The following is a 20441-nucleotide window of genomic DNA, read 5'->3' on the forward strand; positions in this document are numbered from 1 at the left end:
CTGATTCAAGGGGAAGTGCTTGCACAGGAGACACTGCTGGATCCTGACGCCCCAAGGGCTGATTGAGATGGCTAAAGTAGCCTCTCCAAGCACCTCTCTCTCTCTCAAGATTTCTATTCTTTTCCATTTCTTCCTTAAGCTTGTCTTTAAGTACTTCAAATGAATCAGTTGCCTCATCCAGTGCCTGCTCAGCAGTGAGTGGACCAAGCTCAAATGTTTCTACATCATACTCTTCTGCGAGAATTTCACCTTCATACTTGTTCAGTGTTGGTGTAGCTATCTGCAACTTCCTGGACCTTGTCTCATCTCTGATCATCTTGGACATCTTGGTGGCCTCCTTCTTCTCCGTTACTTCCTGAGAATTTCCTACAAGGCTCTCTAAGTCAATTACATTATCTTCATCCTCAATCACAATCACCCTTGTCAGTCTCTCCTTCAACCAATCTGGAATGGCGGATCTCGTCTCTCTAACTTGTATTTCTTTAGGCAATGGTTCGTCTTCCCGGAGAGGAGATGTCACTTCATCATCATTCTTGTCTTCATGTAGCTCATTGACTTGGGGAGATCGACCTGACGAATGCTGAGGTGCCTTCCTTTTTCAGGTTTATCATTTTGTACTATTGACTCCATAGATTCATCAACCTCAGGCATCGTCATCTCTTGTCCTTCAACTTGACTTGTCCTTTTCTCGTGTCGAGATGATGTACTTGATGAGCGATCTCGATTGGCCTCTTGCTTCTTCTTGGAGGGCTCCCTTTTCTCGGGTCTTTCTTTCCTCTTTGCGCCTCTAGGATGAGAATTGTCTTCACTTGTGCTCGCTCCTCCTTCTTCTGGTCTTTCCTGCAAAGTAAAAGTCATTGATATGTTCTGTTCTCTTAACTTTTGATGTTGTACATCCACCCATCTGCGAGTACATGACAAAAATGGAGCCATCAAAGCTCTCAAGTTTGAAATCTCAGGCTCGTTCCAATCTATCTTCACTGCCTTGTCCTCTCTGTCATAGGATGACTGGAGATGTCTGCCACTGTCTTGAGCTTGATCGGCCACTCTGTAAGCTTTGCATTTGCTAATGAAATCTAAAGGTAATCTGGAATGCATCTCTCTTTTCACTTCTAAATCACTTGAGAGATTCATCCAAAAGTCTTCTACCTGAAATTCGTGCTTGTACTTCCTACCATATGTCTCTTCTATATACCCATAAGGATCAAAATTCTCCCTTAAGGCAAAGAACGTGAATGAATATGAGGCCAACTCCCTCTCTGCATCATCCAAGGCTAGAGCATTAGGACATACCTCAACTGAATTCCCCAATATGATGGGCACGGGAATTCCATTTCTATGCCTGTGTCTGAATGCCTTCGCATAGTCTGCCAACTGCCTAGTCACCTCAAGTAGCACTATCCTGTCTGTCGGATACCTCGGCAACATGTAGGGAGGTGAAGGACACCCATGAACTCTGATATAAGTAGACTTTTGAAACTGGATGAACCAAGCACCATACCTCTTTATAAGTTCTTGTGCATCCGGAGATAGTCGATTGTGAATCCCGCCTTGCAATATCCTAGTGATGTTCATCGTGAAGGTATCATTGATTAACTTGTAGTCACTTCCTGCTGGATGGTGCAAATGAACATAAGAGTCACAAACTCTCACTTCTCCGGGTCCTCTTCCGATCACTCCTCTGTGAGGTAGTCCTGCATATTCAAAACTCCTGATCAAGGCATATATGACGTATGAGCTCATGTGAAATGACTTGGTAGGCTTTAGTCTTCTTAACTGCACGTCCAAGCAATGGCTAATAATTCTAGCCCAATGAATCGTTCCTTTTCCTTGAACTATCACTTGGATGAAGTAAAATATCCACTTCTCAAAGTAGAAGCCCTGAGGAGCCCCTGTAACTCGATTGAGCAAAGTTATCAAATCTCTATACTCCTCCTGGAAGTCGATCCTATGTGGTGTATTGGGAATCTTACTCAGGCGTGGACGACTTTTGAGTAACCAATTCTTATTGATGATGCTCAAGCAAGTGTCTGGATCATCTTCATACATCGACCTGGCTCCTTCTAGGCTTTTGTAAATCATATCTTTATGCTCTGGAAGATGGAAAGCTTCACTTATAGCCTCCTCCCAAAGGTATGCCAAAGTGTTCCCTTCCTTGGATACGATCGATCTTGACTGTGGGTCATAATGGCGAGCACACTCGATCATCAGCTCATGGCACTGGACTGCTGGAGGGAAACCGGCCGCCTTGATGATGCCACTTTCAATTATTCTCTTTGCGACAGGTGATGGCTTTCCAATGTAAGGGACCTCTCGAAACTTCTTCACACTGAAGTTTCCCAAGTTGGTATCTCCAATGTTGCTCCACTTGGACACGATCTTGGTCTCCAATTCTTCATTCCTCTGATCTTCCTTCATGAGAGCTGGACGACTAGTGGATGCTCCTGCCTTTGGAGTCGCCATCTTGACACCTACACAACATTTCACAATGAGTAACATATTTTGAAGCGAGTAGGAATGAAGATTAAAAAGGAAGACAAAAGATATTAATTAGGAAACTCCATGATAAATCTTGAGTTATCATTTCCTAATTAACTACGCAATTTTCAAAAACTTAAAGTTCAAAATTCAAAATTTCAACATTGGGACTAGGATGATCTCGCCATACCTCCACTTGAGAATTAATTTTAAAAAATGATGCAAAAATAAGGTGAACTTTGGCTAGGCAAAATGTAGATTGAAGTCCTTCCTTTAGCAAAATGCGCCTCCTTTAGTCTTCAACACTTGAGGTAAATTCGTCCCAACTAGACCAGATTTCGCACCTCCTTCCTTGTTCTCCAAGTTCGCACTTGAAATAATGAGTGAATGATTGTTTAAAATTGCTCAAAACACCCCTATTATATAGGGCGCTCACCACTTCACCTCCCCATAGGTCGACTTGGCAAAATAGGCCAAAACAAAAATAAATTTGCAAAAAAAAAGAGAGGCCGACTTAATAAAATAAATAAAAATAAACCTCTAAGTGCCCTATTTTCAATTTTAATTTTACAAAAATTAATTTTAAATGCCTTAATAATAAAAAATTCGATTTTTTGAGGCTCAAAATTAATTTATTAAATGCCATGCGCCTTTATTAAATGCCAATTTAATTAATTTTTTCAAATATTTCGAAGTTGGCAATTTTGGCATCTAATGCGATTTGGAGGATATTAACGTTGAAATAAGGTAAAAAATAATGAATGCCAATGACTTTGCTCTGGTCCCTTGGAGAGGGACAGTAGCGTTTTTCAATCTAGGCCTTGCATTCCTCATTTTCACATTCAAAACTTCATCTAGGCATTTTAAAATAGCATTTTTGATTGGAGTCTTGAGTTTAATTCACTTGATTTTTAGAAGGAATGTGCCTTAGGACATTTTCGCCCTGGACCCTGGGTGAGGGACAGGAGCGCCTTTTCACTTTTGTCCTCAATCCTTCATCTTTCATTTGTCGATTCTCGTTGTGGAGTAAGCAATGATCTCTTTCACTTGTTCCATGCATGCTTAACTTGTTTTTTGCAAGGCAAAATTGATTTTCCAAAGATTTTCGCCCTGGTCCTCCAGTGAAGGACAGGAGCACTTTTTGTATTTTAGGCTAGGATTCTCAAATTTTGAAGTCAAATCTTTGTTCACCATGCTTTAGAAGATCCTTCCCATCTCGCACAACCTTGCCTTAGCATAATCTCGGAGGGAAATTGTTGATTTCATAAAAATCGCCCTGGTCCTTTGGTGAGGGACAGGAGCGCTTTTGAGTCCTTGTGCAAATTCTTGATCACATTAATCTTCAAATTACCCTCCAGGTGTAGAATATCATATTTCACTCCTTCTTGAGTCCTGGAAACAAAAATAGCATTTCAAATGTAAGGTAAATGGGCATATTTGGAGATTTCGCCCTGGTCCCTTGGAGAGGGACAGGAGCACTTTTGCCAATTGTCATCAAAATTTGCAACTCTTGCATCTTAATTCCAACTCGAAGCATTTTAAACATTATTTCAAACTTGCACCTTGACCTTGATTTGTCCAAACTTGGAGAGAAGAGCTAGATAATATGTTTTTCGCCCTGGTCCCTTGGAGAGGGACAGGAGCGCTTTTGCAATTTCAAGCTTATCTGTCCTTTGCTAGCTTTCCAAATTATCTTCAATGGGCTAATCATGTCCTCTTCCATTCATTTCAATCACAAACTTGCCTTGGCTTTGCAAGAAATTTACACTTTTTTGGAAAATCACTCTGGACCCTTGGAGAGGGACAGGAGCGCCTTTTTACTTCATGGTATATTTCCTTGTCTTTTAAACCCTCAATCACGTCTAAGGCATAAAACATCATTCGTCCTTCCCATCCAGGTCAAGTTTTGCCATAAAATCTCAAACAAAGAGGAGAAACTTGAAAAAACGCCATGGTCCTTCAGTGAGGGACAGGAGCGCCTATTGTCACTTGGGTTGATTTACTCCTTTGCGGACCACTTAAATTATATTCAATGGACAAAACATGGCTCCCTTGACCTCTTCAAATCGTAAAATCACTTTAATCTTGCAAAAATAGTGCAAATTTGAAATTCAAGCTCCGGTCCTTCAGTGAGGGACAAGAGCACTTTTTGCCACCATGATCAAATTGCCTCACCTTTCACCTCGAAATTCCTTTGCTAGGGAAGATTTCATCTTACTTCACGCTACGAATAAGAGTTAATGTCCAAAAAAGGTCTCAAATTGTGCATATAAAGAAAATCGCTCTGGTCCTTCAGTGAGGGACAGGAGCGCTTTTGACCTTCTAGGCAAAACTCCATCATTTCATTTGTTTTTAATCAAGTCAGGATGCTTTATCATGTTCATTTCGTCGTCCGCCATGCCTTTGATGTTTCATTTTGACCAAACAAGGCCATGAGTGACTCAAATAAGTCTTTTCGCCCTGGTCCTTTGGTGAGGGACAGGAGTGCTTTTCCACTTTATCCTTCAAAATTCATTATTTTCATGCCTTCAAAATCTTCAAAAGCATCAAGGCACGTCCAATTCTCTTTCTTGGAGACCCTACACAAAACAAAGTAGAAAAGTCAGTGACAAATATGCATAAAATAACATTTTCGCCCTGGTCCCTTGGAGAGGGACAGGAGCGCTTTTGTCCTTTTTGGCTAATCCATTCAAAATTTAAGTCTCCAAACATTTCACAAAGCAGAGTTAGGTCATCTTCAAGGCCAGGAACCAGTTAGCACGCCTGTCAAGAAACAAGAAATTGCACTTAGAATGAAATTCGCCCTGGGCCTCCAGTGAAGGATAGGAGCGAACTTTGTGTTTCAAGCATCATCTTTTTTCCAAAATTTGATCAAAATTTACCTAGGCAAGGATACGCAATTTCACCTTCAAAATGCTAACACTTAGACAAAATTTGGATTTTCCCTCAAAAACCTTGACTAGACCTAACCCGGGATCTATCTGACTTCCTGACAGACTCACCTTATTTCAATAATCAACCCTCGGAAGGATGCTTAATAACTTTCAAAATTTGACTAGACTTAGCTTGAATAATGTCCAAAAGAAACCCCTAAGGTTTAGCCCTAGCCCAGACAGACCACTCACTCACTCAAAACCCTAAAAGCAGAGAGAAGAACAGGCAAAACAAAAGCGAAAAAGAGGGGGTCCCCATTTTAATGGGGCGATGTGTGAAATGGTCACAACATTTGGCGACACCACTGAGAATGTTGGTAAACATTTGGGAATCAATCCTTCTTGAAGAAAAAACTCAGAAAACCTCCCTCAATAAAACAAGGAGTTAAACAACACTTACAAGAAGAGATTCTCATATTGAGACAAAGTATTAAGTCCATAGTTACCCATGTGTGTGCAAATGAGTTAATTCCCCTCAACAAGACAATCATGATCCTCCAGGTTCCCCTGTGATAAGCTACATAGTTTTATCTGAACTCCAAAAGCATCCTGGATAGAGCCTCGCTGCCAGTCAGACGTCCATAGTCCCGACGAGGTTATCGCCGCAAGCTCGCGAACATTGCTCCATTGCCAGCCGAGCGTCTATAGCCCCGATGGAGTTATCCGTATATTCCCTTTAGCCAATTTGATATTTCTTTGTCGGCTCATTTTCTTTTCTTTTGATTTTTTATTTTCACTTTCTCCTTTTGATATTGCTTTTTTTGTTCCATCAATTCTTTTGGCTTGTAAGCAGTGAAGCTCACTAGGGTTTGAGGATTGCGGTGGCGCTGAAGCTAGATTTTAGATTTTTCACTGATCACAGCTTTGCCTGAAAACCACAACGACTCGGAGATTATAAGTGTGAAAAGATATAATAACTGGAGGACAATAATATCTTAGTTCAATAAGCTAATCTTACTCCATTGCAAATACGGCCTGACTCAAAGTTTTATCAAAAAAAAACCTCTTTGCGTTTCCAAAAGACCTCATAATTGCTCAAATGAAACCAACAACCTAGCGAGAAGTCAAAGTGCCTCATGACAAAATCACCCAATTTCAAATGGATACCCCTCAGGACAAAACAACTAACCTAAACAAGACACCTAAACTAAGAACCAAAAACAAAGCGAAAGGCAAACCAAAACAAAACAAACCAGACAAACCAAAAACGAAAGCAAACTAAACTAGCTATGTACAAGGGAAGGCCTTTTGCATCCTAGGATTGGAAATAATGTTTGAGATACCTCCCATTGACAGGCAATGGGACGTCCTCTCCGGTTAAAGTCTTCAGTCTGAATGCGTTTTCTCCCAAAATCTCAGAGATTTGATAAGGGCCTTTCCAAAGCTTATCAAATTTGTCATGCTCTCCCCTCTTCTCGTGTGGTTTGTCCCAGTATAAGACAAGATCTGAGATCCGGAACACCTTGACTCTAGCTTGTCGATCGAACCATCTTTTCACAACTCCCTGATGGTTTGCAAAATTTTCTAGTGCTTGATCTCTCTTTTCCTCAAGATTCAATAACTGCGTCAATCGGGCTTGGACAACATCGGTGTCCTCCATATATTCCTGGATAAATCTCAAGGTTGGGATCCTGAGTTGCATGGGGAATACCGGGTCTTGGCCATAAACCAGAAAATAAGGTGAAATCCCTAATGCGTTCTTGGTTTTGATTCTATCTGCCCAGAGGGCAAATCTTAATTGGGTGTGCCATTCTCTCGGACTCCTTTCCAACTACTTCTTGATAACACTGAGTAGGTTTTTATTAGTTGACTCAGCTAACCCATTACCCTGAGGATAATAATTTGATGAAAATTTGAGGGTTATTCCATATTCAAAAGCCCAATTTGAAAATCTTAATGATGTGAAGGCTGAGCCATTGTCGCAAACCAATGCATAAGGGCACCCAAATCTTGTGATAATGTTTTCCTCTAAAAACTTAATTACGGCCTCGGTAGTGCATACCTTGAGAGCTTGAGCCTCCGACCATCTGGTACAGTAATCAGTAGCCGTGATGATATACCTGTGTTGTGCTGAGGATGCGGGGTTGATGACACCAATAAAATCCATCCCCCATTTGGCAAATGGTCTTGCTTCGATCACTGGGTTTAGTGGCATGGCAGGATTCCTTTCTCTGAAAGTTGCGACTTGGCAAGTGTGGCAAGTCCTGATATGATTAAATGTGTCCTTGAAAAGTGTAGGCCAGTAATATCCTGCTCTCAAGATCTGATGAGCTGTAGCGAGGCTGGCTCCATGTCCGGTCCCGAACTTGGAGTGAAAATGTTCAATTATTTGTTTGGCCTCATCTTTGCCAACACACCTCAGATATATTCCCTCGTGATTCCTGCGATATAGAACGGATCCTTGAAGCATATAATGTTGACACTTTATTCTTAATGCTCTTTTTTGTGTGGGTGTCATGCGAGCAGGGCATCTGTTGTTGAGTAGGTATGTCACAATTTCTTTGTTCCATTCATCAGGGGTGACATCCTCTAATTCATAAACTTGCTGGGTTAATCCGGGTCCGTCAATTGCCAGTGTCTGTGCTAAAGCTTGTCCTCGGACAAGTTTCATAGGCTGAATTTCAATATCAAACTCTTGGATAATGGCGACCCACTTGCCTCTTCTCTCGCCTAGTTCATTTTGCATGAGGAGAGTCTTGACTGCTACATCTGGTACTATTGCATAAATTTTGGCCCTTAAGAGGTAATGTCTGAATTTTTTAATGGCCTTGACCAGTGCGTACGCCTGTTTTTCAATGTTGGGATATCTGAGTTCTGCATCTTTCAGCGGGGTACTCATGAATGCAATTGGATTCTCGTCCCTCTCTTCACTCCTCTGGGTGAGAATAGCAGCACAAGTGTAGTCAGAAGCGAAGGAATACAGGTAGAAGGGTTTGAGGTAATCAGGATTGATCAGTACTGGCGCTTCTGCGATTGCCGTCTTTATCTCCTCGAATGCCCTCTTGGCTTGTGGCGACCATTCGATCTTTGCGTCCTTCTTCAGCATCTCGTTCAAAGGTCTGACTATCTCAGCAAATCTAGTGATAAATTTTCTGACAAAGTTGATCTTGCCGAAGAATGATTTGAGTTCCTTTTTACTAGCCGGCAAATTGATAGTAGATATAGCTTTTATTCTTTCAGGATCGATAGAGATTCCCCTTTCTGAAATGACATGTCCTAAAAGCTTTCCCTCTGTTACCCCAAATATGCATTTTTTCGGATTGAGAGAAACACCATATCTTTTGCACCTTTGGAAGACTCTTCTTAAGTCATCCACATGATCTTCTCTTTTTCTGGAGAAATCTGTGATATCATCCATGTATATGATAATGCATTTTCCGATTAAGTCTCTGAAAGCGATATCCATGGCTCTCTGGAATGTGGCCCCGGCGTTGATCAGTCCAAAAGGCATTCTTTTGTATGCAAATGTTCCCCACTTGGTAGTGAAAGCGGTCTTTAGTCGATCTTCAGGCTCGACCAAAACTTGATTATAACCTGAATATCCATCCAGGAAAGACATCATCTGCGACCCGTTAACAATCTGTAATACTTCATCTAGCGACGACAGAGGATAATTGTCCTTTTCTGGAGCTCGATTGAGATTTCTGAGATCAACACACAATCTGATCTCTCCATTCTTTTTCCTGACAGGAACCAGGTTGGCGACCCACGTCGAATGTCTTACTGGGAAGATAATTTTGGCTGAGAGTAGCTTCTTAACTTCTTGATATATCGGGGGTTCTAGCAAAGGATTAATTGGCCTTTGTCTCTGCCTAAATGGTTTGCTTCCTGGCTTCAAAGGGATAGTATGAGTGATAATTGCAGTGTCATAAGTCTTGAGATCTTCATAACTCCATGCGATGACATCTGGGAAATCTCTCATACTTTTCAAGATTCCATTTCTTTCCGGTGTGGTGCAGGCCTTTCCAATGAACACATTCTTAACTTGTATGTCATCACCAATGTTGATTGTGTTGCACATGTTTCCTTCCATACTGTGGTTTTTCATCTCTTTTAATTTGTCGGGATCAAAGATTCTTTCTAACTCCACCATTCCTTTTGGAATAGTGTTGGTCTTCAAATTCAAAACTCCTTCAACATCCAATTCTGCTCCCTCCACCTCTTCTTCATCAATGATTTGAGCTAGGAAGACGTCTGTGTTGGTCAAGAAATCTAGTATGTGCTTGTCGTCTTCAAAAACTTGAAAATTGGTGATGTTATCCGGGACTGAAGGTACTGAGGTTAGCTCTACTGTGAACTTCTTCAATCCTTCCATCGCTAATGGTATCAAAGAGCTAGCGGCTTGTGCAAGGGAATTAGCCACTTGATTCTGATGCCTGTATATAGATTCGATGTTGAAGGCCTCGAAACTCTCGATGAGGTCCCAAACTCGATTCCGATATCTAGTCAACCTTTTGTCATGGCACACATATTGCCTTCTGATTTGTCTTATAGCTATTTCTAAATCTCCATACACTTGCAGTATTTTTGCCTTCTTTTTGATAGCCATCAATAATCCATGAATCAAGGATTCATATTCAGCCACATTGTTGGTACAAGGAAATTGTAACCTATGAGTGGCGAGGTAAGTTTCTCCTGTCGGGCTAATTAATTCGTAGCCTGCCCCAGATCCTTGTTTGGATTTAGATCCATCGAACCTTAATGTCCATATTGCATTCTCTTGGTCTTCTGTTCCTTGGTCCTCCTGGCCTTCAGTTGATGTGTCAGATAGAGTTTCATCTTCTGAGGAGCTTTCAACTTCTGAATGTCCCATTTCTTTTATAATCAATGTCTGTGGGACTCTTTTGTATACTTGTTCTAATGCAGTTTGGCACAAAGCACAGGATAGTTCTGAATGGACGGCGTTATGTATCCTACACCAGTTGGGGAGGAGTAGATCTCGGACGGATGCCAAGTTACCAAGTTGCATACATTGTTGTATGTTTCTGTGTACAAACTTTCTGAAATTTTCAAACATTCCATCATCTTCTTGGTTGGATCCTTGGTCACTTTCCACGACAATTTCTGTAGATTCCATCACCTCCTGTTGACCACATTGTCGGTTTTGTATCATCAGGACCTCTCCCACTTTGGGCTTGTATGTCCCTAAATCTGATTCTAAGAACAGGACTTCATTATCTTCCCCATACTCGGTTATCATAAGTCTCAATCTTGGAGTGTTGTCGATTTTGATTTGGTTTGGGACTCCTCTCCAGGGTAGCCACATATGTGCAAAGTCGGTTGACACATACCCATTCAACTTTCGTGACCAATCTCTACTCAGAAGCATCCCATATGAATCAAGAATATCTACAACTGATATGTCTATGAAATTTTGAACCCTTGTGTCCGCAGCCAATTGCATGTGGATATTGTTCAATTCTCCCATGACTGGGACTTCTGTCTTGTCTAGCTGAGTGACTTTTCTTTTGGTAGAAGCAGGAGTTATTCCTAGTCTCTGACAGACAGCCAGGGGCATCACATTACTGGAAGCTCCTGAATCATAGAGGCAATTGTGTAATAATTTCCCAAAAATTCTGACTGATAGCAGAAACGGGGCCGGTTCATCTTTTCCCTGGGAAAGGACTGTGGAATCCCCACTGTGTTCTTGATGTTTTACTTCATTGACCTTCGGATTGTTATTCTTTGTTGGGCTTTCTTCTTTTGAGTGATCCGTCTTGTTTGGAGATTTTCCTTTCTTGACCACATCTTTCTTAACGACAACTCCCCTTTCTGGAAGAATCTGACTAGTGGTGAGGTTTTCTTTGATGGCGGGTTGAGCTTTCTTAGTCTCGCCTCTTTTGAGTAATACTTTGCCCTCCAACATATCTTCCTTTTTGGCTGGGAAGGCTATGGTCTGGACCATGCACTCGTCTTGTTCAGATTGCTCTTTGTCGTCAGCTTCCTCTTGGGTCACATTGATGGCAGCTCGAGCTTTGTTGGCCGCATCTTTGGACGGGTTCTGAACATTCGACCTTACTGTATTTGACTCACTTAAGCTATTAATCACTGCATCCTTAATTTCTGAGACTTCTCAAATTTGATTTCATGTTATTAGGTGAATGCAAGAAATTTGTATGATCAACGGTGAAATTCGTATATCCATACTACTAGCGGTTTGTTGATTGCAAACTTGCCTTGCGTAGTCAACTGGAATCATTCAATGTAAGCTTAACTTTAATTATCGCTTCTTCATTGATATGCATCAACCTGACGGTGTCCATGCTTGTAGCAGTGATCTAAACATCATAAAGCTTTCCTCAGAAGATCGCACTAATCTTGTGGAGATGATCCTAGGATGTCAAAGCAAGACTTAGTTAGAATTTCATCAAAGGTCATTCATTGCTCTTACGTTCTTAGTGTTAGAAATAGATCCCGTTCCAACCCTTATCCTTTTTCCTTTTTTCAAAATCAAGGGCCGGTGAAATTCCACATTCCAGTAATATCCAAAGCAAATCAGACGTTCAAGTCGTCGAAAGTAAGCCCCCTTGTGATTCCAGCAAAATCACATCGTACCGTAAAGAGCTTATCCACACGTAGAGAACCTACATATCAGAACCTTCGAGTTACTTCGACTGATCCTTTGGCAAGATCTTTAGCAGTCGGGAAACTTTGTTCAAGAGAGGATAAGGTACCTTTAGGTATTTAATTCTGTGTTTGGTCGTGTACAAAAGACACATCAACACTACTGAGATTAGTGGCCTAGTTGATTTTAATTCAACTTGGTTTCATGATCAATATTTCCAATTTGGATCACTTGCTTTCTGTCAAGCATTCCTCAAATATTGGCGTTTCACTTATTTTGTAGTGTTTTATTTGCATCCTACAAATTGAAATTGTTTGCTAACCAAGTCTTCGTGTTTGCTCCATGGGCTGTCATTATATTCTTCATTACTTGACTTGCTTGTTTCCCCACTTTGTTCAAATGTATCCCAACTATAAGAGTGTAATTTTGTGCTCAAAGTCATTTGTAGAAGGTGATCTAGAAGTACATTATAAAGTGTCACTATTGTAATATTTTATGGCATTGGCTTTCTTAAAGTTTGCAGTAACTGAGATGCAAACTATATTTAAACCCGTTTGTGCAAAGGAATAAAGTTAATCAGATGAAGCAATGTCTCGGCATTAATTACAAAACTTTTCTTATTTTTCTGTTACTTGACAAGTGTATCAAGCTTTATGATGAATTATTTCTCTTTTAAATTCTCTGTTACTAAATTAAAACTTGCTTGGCATTTTGAGTCCATCTAAATATCTTGAATTTTCTAAATAATTTGTTTTCATTAAAGCAAGGAAATCCATGAAAAATATTTTACCACCATGAAAAGTGGTGAAAAATATTGTGGAAACTAAACAAAAGCTTGAATGTTTATTGGAATTGTTTTCGAATTTTGTCTTCTTCAAGGTCCACATTTCTGTGCACCAGAATGTATGTTTATAGACTGGATATGTAACGATGCTTGCTTGATTTTATTCTCCTGTATTTTTTTATTTTTCTATTTTTCTTTTCTGGGTACACGAACCTATATGCAAATAGTATAATTTTGCATTGGTATTCTATTATTTCAAATATTTTTTAATGCATATAACAATAGTTTGAAGACTCTCCAAGCACTCTACAAAAAGCTGCAAACTCATGAGTCCCTGAGCTGGCCAAGTTGAGTTGACCAGACTCCGACGCTGAGTCTGGCTGAGTCTTAGAGAGTACTTGGCTGAGTGCTCTCCAAGTCTCAGGCTTAGACTCTCAAGTCTTGAGCTCAGACTCTTCTATCTAGCACTTGGACTTAACAACCATGCTTTTTTAAATGAAACTTCAACATTTTTTGGTTATTTTTTTCTCCTATTTTCCTGTTTCACCCAATGAAGCTTCAACATAACAAGAAGAAAATTTGAGAAGATAATTTGAAGGATTCAAAGTTGATCAAATCATCAAACAAAAGCTGCAGAGCTGGATGCAATGGAGGAAAATAAAGACACTTTTGAAGAAACAACCTATCATCATTTTGATATTGACTTACCTTCTAGTTCAAGGCTTGAAAAATCAAGCTACACTAGGAGGGTTAAGATGGAGATGTAGATTGTACTTGGTTGTTTTTTTCCTTTTGACATATCATCATATATATTTAGTTATAATGTTCTTATACATTTATTATTTATAATTTTTTTCTATAAGTTTATTGTTTTACTTTGAAACTATGAAATTCCATATTTTGAGAGTTTGAGGATTATATGATGTGTAATGTTTGAATTATGACAAATCGACAGTCAAATTAGACTTTTGTGTTCTCTAAATGCATCAATTTTTTTTTTCTGTAACTATGAGGTTTGTTTTTTTGCCGAGTCTATTCCGAGTTTTTTGCCACATCCATGCTAAGTCCCAAGTCTGAGTCAAAATTTTGGGCTGCCAAATCTAGTCCGAGTCCAAGTCCAAGTTTTCCAACTATGCATATAACTGTACATCAGCAACTATGGCTATTGTATATACAAGCATTTATATATTCCCGAAGAGAATTGCCTTTCTTGAAACTGAGAATGTTTTTTCCCTATGAAGTAATTTAGATTTGTGACTTGAGAATCAGTTGAGATATCTTGGGACTTGTTTTACTTGATGAAAATGTAATGGTTGTCCATATGTTCTGCTATTTTGCATGCTAGTTATACATAGACTGTTCCCTTGGTTTAAGTTGAGGAGCTAAAATCAGTCAAGGAAATGTGTGCTTGATCCTTCTTTGCTTTGGTTGTAGTCAATAACTTTTATTCAGCAGTTTATCAGTTCTCTGTTACATATAACTGCTGTTTATTTGAGTCCATTTATAATTTCTACTTAACTGTATAATGATTCATGATGCTATGCAAAGCATATTTATACATCATTTTTTTCTTTTGGCCTTAACTGTACTTCCGCCCTTGACTTTTTTTTTCTAACTTTCAAAATGTCCTTTTTTTCTAACTTTCAAAATGTCTTTATATCCTAGATTGTTTCATTGTAATAAGTGCTCATTAATTCTCGCATACATTATTCTCAGAAAAAGTTTTTTCTCTACCTATCAATTATATTAGAAGTTTAGCTGAAATTTTGTTAAATATTTGGTTTCAGGTGTAATGATGTAGCAGGTATTGATGTTAACATGGGTTGTCCCAAGTCCTTTTCAATAAGTGGTGGCATGGGTGCAGCTCTATTAGCCAAGCCAGAGCTAATTCATGATGTACTTGCTTGTGCCATATTTACGTGTTTTGTATATGTACCATGAATGCTATTGTTGCAGTTTTGCTAAATGGGCTGACATGGCTGATATGGCCTTTTGTTTTAGATACTGACGACATTAAAGAAAAATTTGGAGATACCTGTAACATGTAAGATACGTTTGCTTAAATCACCTCATGATACGGTTGAATTGGCGAGGAGAATAGAAAAAACAGGTGTTTCTGCTATTGCTGTTCATGGGAGGTAATTTTCCTATACTACGTTTGAATTAGTACTCATTTTACTTCTGTCAAACCTATCTAAGGGTTGTCAATTTTTCTTGTGATTTTCTAGGTCTAAGGATATGGTTGTCTTTTAATAATATAATTAATCATTAAATAGGCTCCAGTTGATTAAATAATTATTAGATATTTGACTTTGTCCTAGAGCTAGTTTACACCACCTGTTCAATTTAGTATGTTCCAAGTGTTACCCTCTGTTTAGAACAAATCTTGGTTTTGAATTTGAGTGTTCTTGGACTTTACAGATACATTTCAGACAAACAGTTCAAGGGAGATCTTAGTGTGTAGATTAACATACTTTTAAGTGTTGTAGGCTATGATGAGTGCACATTCCACAAGACCACTAGGGGTGAGGAAACGAATGCCATCATCTCAAAAACTTATAAATTCATAGCAACATTACTTTGTGTTTATTGCTTGTCTCTTAATGAAATGGGAAAGACTAATTCTCATCTTTGATGAATACTGTATTCGTGGATGAGCCATAAGCATTTCCTTCAGAGAGACTACTGGAATCAGAAGTACATACATTATTTTTGACAGATGTTTTGATTAAGATAAACATGGAAATGGGCTCGGACCCATTACAAAATAGCCATAGAGGCAAGCAAGATGAGTCTCACTAGAAGTGAGAATAGAAGAATCCAAAAACAACAAAGCAGAACCAAAGACCCGCAGTTGACCAGCCAAGAACAGCTATGGATTACCCAGCAACACCAGGCCTTTTAACAAGACTGCAAGCAGCCACAAAGGAGCAGACCCGAAGACTCAAGGAGGTTTGAAACCAAACTTTATCCATGGCCTCAGGAGAGGGACAGAACAAGAGTGGAAGGTCTTTCCATTGTTCATAGGAGAGTACTCAGCCGAATTAAATACCGCATCCAGTTTTCTCTTAACCTTGTCAGAATCACATTGGTCTCTCCTAGTAGGTTCCAGAACCTTCCGTTTGAAATAAGGCCAAGGACAATCAGAATCGTTTGCTTTGGTTAGCAGTGGCCTGTTGACCACCAAAGGGCAACAGTCAGGGACTGTGCTAACCAACTTTGTTTCACAAGGACACTCACCAATTGTTGAGACTTTGGACTTTGGAGTGCTCGAGTGCATGCAGAACTTGGCATAAAAAGATGATGTGCCCAACACTGTGGAAGTGGCGCAGCTGAGAGGGCTCATAAAGGACTTCTTGCTGCTAAACCCCAAACTTGGAGCACACTAACACTTTTGGGTAACTCTGAACCAATTTCAACCAAAACACAAATCTAGTAAAAAGAAAAGTATTTCTAGATTTAGTGACATTGTGAATGGAAATAAACTGACCAATAGTATTAGCAATACCATGAATGATACAATCATCCCGAAATTCCAAAGGGAGCTCTGGGAGATGGACCCAAATGTGAAGCATGTTAACCTTGGTAGCACCAAAGCCAACAAACCATCTTCCTAAATGGAGAAAAGCCTTACCAAGAAACTAGGGACTTCCTTGAAGCACTCTTATGCATTATGAATTTGATTGAAAATAGAAAAAGTGGAAGCCGTTCATCAAAGCCACAACACGAAGACCAGGAACCCGCCAACAATCGAAAGCCCAGCTGTGAATAAAGCCAATGTTCCTGACAGATGTTAATCATATTAATAGGACTAAATAGTGGCGTTGAAATGTTCCTTTTGATGGGGTTTAATAGGTGTTCATAATGGATGTTGAGTCCCCCTTTAGCAGTTGGCTTGGATGCCGTTCATGTGGTTCTTGGTTATGGAGATTTGTGGCATTGTTGAGAGTTGCCATGGGTTTTTTGGTTTTCCACGAACTTTATAGATTCCCGTGTAGGTCCTGTCTCCTTGCAGAGTGGTGAGATATGTGGCTAGGGTGGAAGACTTTGTTGTTAAGGTGAATCCTTGTGTTCTTTTTATACTTTTGTTTGAAGCATGTTGTTTTCTTGTGATTTAATATTGTATTTCTTGTAGGGCTGTAATAGTAAATGGATACCTATAATAGTTTACATTGTAAAGATTGATCTGTTTTAATTGATGGATGTTGTGAAGTTTGTATAAGCACTTACTCTATGCTATCTGTTTCAAATCTATCGTAGCAATTAATGCTAGAATAATATTTCTTTATACTGTTAATGGTCAATAATGTAATTAGTTAGTTGTCATCTCAAATGTCTTCTGTAGGTGGTTAGTAGTTAGTTGGTATATTAAATATCTACAATATTTTATATGCCTATAAATGTATCTCTTTCCTTTTGTGATAGATATGAAAATTTACCATTGCATCTTTTTATGCAATATGGTATCAGGGCAGGTTTGAAAATAATTGTGTTTTTCAAAAAAAAAATCAAAAATAATTTTTGTAAGAAATTTGAAAAACATTTAAACAAAAAATTCTTCTGCAAATTTGTTTCGCGATTTCTCTCTGTTTTGTTTCACGTTTTTTTTTTCGAGGATTTTTAGTGGCAACCAATGCGATTTTGCGTCTATTTTGTTTAGCCGCAACCTAACCTCCCGCGTGTTTTCTGTTTGACAGAAATCGTGATCTGCATTTTCCTTCCATACGCGACCTGCATTTTTTCTCCCGTGTGATCTGGGTTTCTTCTTCGCGCGACTTCTAGGAGTCTGTCTTTTGTGATTTTATCAACGGTTTATCTCTGCATTTCGTGACATCTGTGATTTTCGACGACGGCTGTGATTTTTTCTAGTTTTTTCACAATTTTTTGTCGTGTTTCAAGGCTTCTACGTGGGTTGTTTCAGTTCATCTTTTGCAAATTTCCATGTCATGATTTGGCGACGCGACGCGATTCACGCTACCTTCTTTTGTGCGTGTTCGTTTTTTTTTTCCCGCCTACATATGGCCGCGAGCTTTTCACGACCTGTGACTGCATTTTTTGACGACCTAGGGTTTTCCTAACCCTCCAAACTCTCCTGCATCATACCCGTAAATTTTTACATCTTCCTAGACATTTTTTGACGATCTAGGGTTTCTGCAACTTCGGCTAGGGTTTTGACCCTTCATGTCCACTCGAAAAATTATTTTGATTGCAGATTCTTGGTGGGTTTTCAAAATCTCTTCGAGGTTGCTTTCAGATTTTTTTGGGTCTTCGAAATTTTTTGCCTCAAAAACCATGCCAGGGTATCTGTTTTGCCTTAGAATCCGACTTGTAGAAAACACCTTCCATTTTCATCTACTGGTTTTTGTGCATTGGAATTCGTGCCTTCACTAGTTCGACCTCGGGGTACGTGACACAATCTTTGACAAACATTATGCTCGAAAGTAGCTAGAAATTCAACGATTGCAACTACAACATCTGGAAGCAGCGCATGCTTAAGATCTTTGAATATCATTGCTTGGTAGACTTTGTTCTCGGCACCATCTCTCGTCCTACCACTGCTAGAAAAGACCAGGACAAATGGGATGAGCACAGCTGTGAAGTGGTGATGCTCATCAAACTTTTAGTGATTGACAATCAGCTGCCCAAGTGCCGTCTGACAAGACAACTGTTGAGATTTGGAAGCACCTGAAAGATCTCCATGAAACGTTAGATAAGAGTCATGCGTTCTTTCTTAAGAACATGCTTTTTTCGATTATGATGGACAAGAGGATACCTTTGCAGGATCACTTGACAAAGATCAAGGACATCCATGATCCACTTGAGGCAATTGGTCGCACAATGGAGGAAGAAGACATGGTCGTCATCACTCTGAAGAGTTTGCCCAAATCTTATGAGCATTTCATCGAAACACTCAATATCACTTCCACTGACGTCGATTTGCAGTTTCACGATCTTTGTAAGAAGCTTTTACAGCAAGATCGGTGGTGACAACAGTTTGGGAGCAGTACTAGCTCCACCTCCACAGAGCAAGCGTTCTTTGCCAAATCTTCTACTAAGAACAAAGGGAAGGCTCAATCTTCTCAGTCGAAAGGCTCTGGTTCTTCTCAGGACAGCAAAAAGAAAAAGAACGTTCAATGCAATTATTGTCATAAGTTTGGTCACATGAAGGTCGAGTGTCGAATTCGATTGGCTTTTGAACAAAGGAAGCAGGGAGGGTCTCAACAAAAGGCCATTGTTGCAAAGCACTCAAAGCAGAAAGAATCTGCATTCTATGCTTTTATGGCCAAGAGAACAGTAGATCCAGTACACTCTTCTGCCTGGTATATTGATTCAAGGGCTTCGTGGCATTTTACTCATCGTCAGGATTGGTTCACGAAATTCGAACCATTCTCGGATTCAATAATCTTCGGAGGAGGAGAAGAGTACACAGCTACTAGTAAGGGCATTGTCCAGATTCACTCACGAAATTCGAACCATTCTCGGATTCAGTAATCTTCGGAGAAGGAGAAGAGTACACAGTTGCTGGTAAGGGCACTGTCCAGATTCACTCACGAAATTCGAACCATTCTCGGATTCAATAATCTTCGGAGCAGGAGAAGAGTACACAATTGTTGGTAAGGGCACTGTCCAGATTCACTCAGGAGGTAGAATATTTTTTTATTTTTTTTAATTTCTACTATGTTCCAGGCATGGAACATAATCTCCTCTCCATCAGCCAGATCATGAGGCATTCTCCTCAATTAGATGTTATCTTCAGTTCGTCTACCTACAACATTGTTGATAGGGGGAGACTCGTACTACAATTGCTATGGGGCTTGAGGATCATGGTTTGCATAGACTTGCTGATTCCGGTGATTCTTAGGAGCACGCTCTGGTTGCTAGGAGTACATTCATCAAAGCACTTTGGCATCAGTGATATGGGCACTTAAATGTGCACTATCTCTCTCAACTGTCTTGGGAGGGTTTGGTTGCTGGTCTACCTAAGATCCAAACTCAAAATCATGGAGTTTGTGGAGCTTGTCAAGTTGGGAAGCAACATCGAACATTGTTCTTGGATGGCGATTCCTAGCGAGCCTCCAAAGTACTTCAGTTGGTTCAGGCTATTGTATGTGGGCCAATGAATACACCTTCTGTTACTGGTTGCAGGCACTTCTTGTTATATGTTGACGATTTCAGTCGTAAAATGTGGGTGTATTTTTTGAAAAATAAATCAGATGTGTTCAGTACATTTCAGCAGTATAAGACCGTAGTTGAGAAACAATCCGGTTCCCAGATTGTTACTCTAAGATCAGATGATGGGGGAGAGTTTTGTTCATCTAATTTCTCCACCTTTTGTGCTACACATGGCATTAAACACCAACTCACCACACCATACACTCCTCAGCGAAATGGTGTAGTTGAACGTCGGAATCGCACCATTACTGAAATGGCTCAATCTATGTTGGAGCATCGCAATGTTCCTAATGAATATTGGGCTGAAGCAGTCTATACTGCAATCTACCTCATGAATCGGTCACCTAGACATGACGTTAAGAAGATGACTCATGTATGGATTCCATTTGAAAGCCTTCGGTTCTACCGCTCATGTATGGATTCCAGACGCCAAGCGTGCTAAGCTGGATTCAAAGAGCTAAACACTTATGTTTACTGGTTACAATGACAACCACAAGGCCTACGGGTT

General features: G+C 39.8%; 1 protein-coding gene across 1 annotated transcript in view; it reads left to right on the forward strand.

Annotated features, from left to right (window-relative positions):
• Positions 1-20441, forward strand: part of LOC131044234 (uncharacterized) — a 216852-nt gene that overhangs the window by 90513 nt on the left and 105898 nt on the right. The window contains exons 4-5 of the mRNA XM_057977517.2: positions 14548-14656; positions 14762-14898. Coding sequence (XP_057833500.1) covers positions 14548-14656; positions 14762-14898 — 246 coding nt within the window. The remainder of the gene's footprint in view (positions 1-14547; positions 14657-14761; positions 14899-20441) is intronic.

The sequence above is a fragment of the Cryptomeria japonica genome, chromosome 6 (genome assembly GCF_030272615.1).
Source record: "Cryptomeria japonica chromosome 6, Sugi_1.0, whole genome shotgun sequence".
Lineage (NCBI taxonomy): Eukaryota > Viridiplantae > Streptophyta > Pinopsida > Cupressales > Cupressaceae > Cryptomeria > Cryptomeria japonica.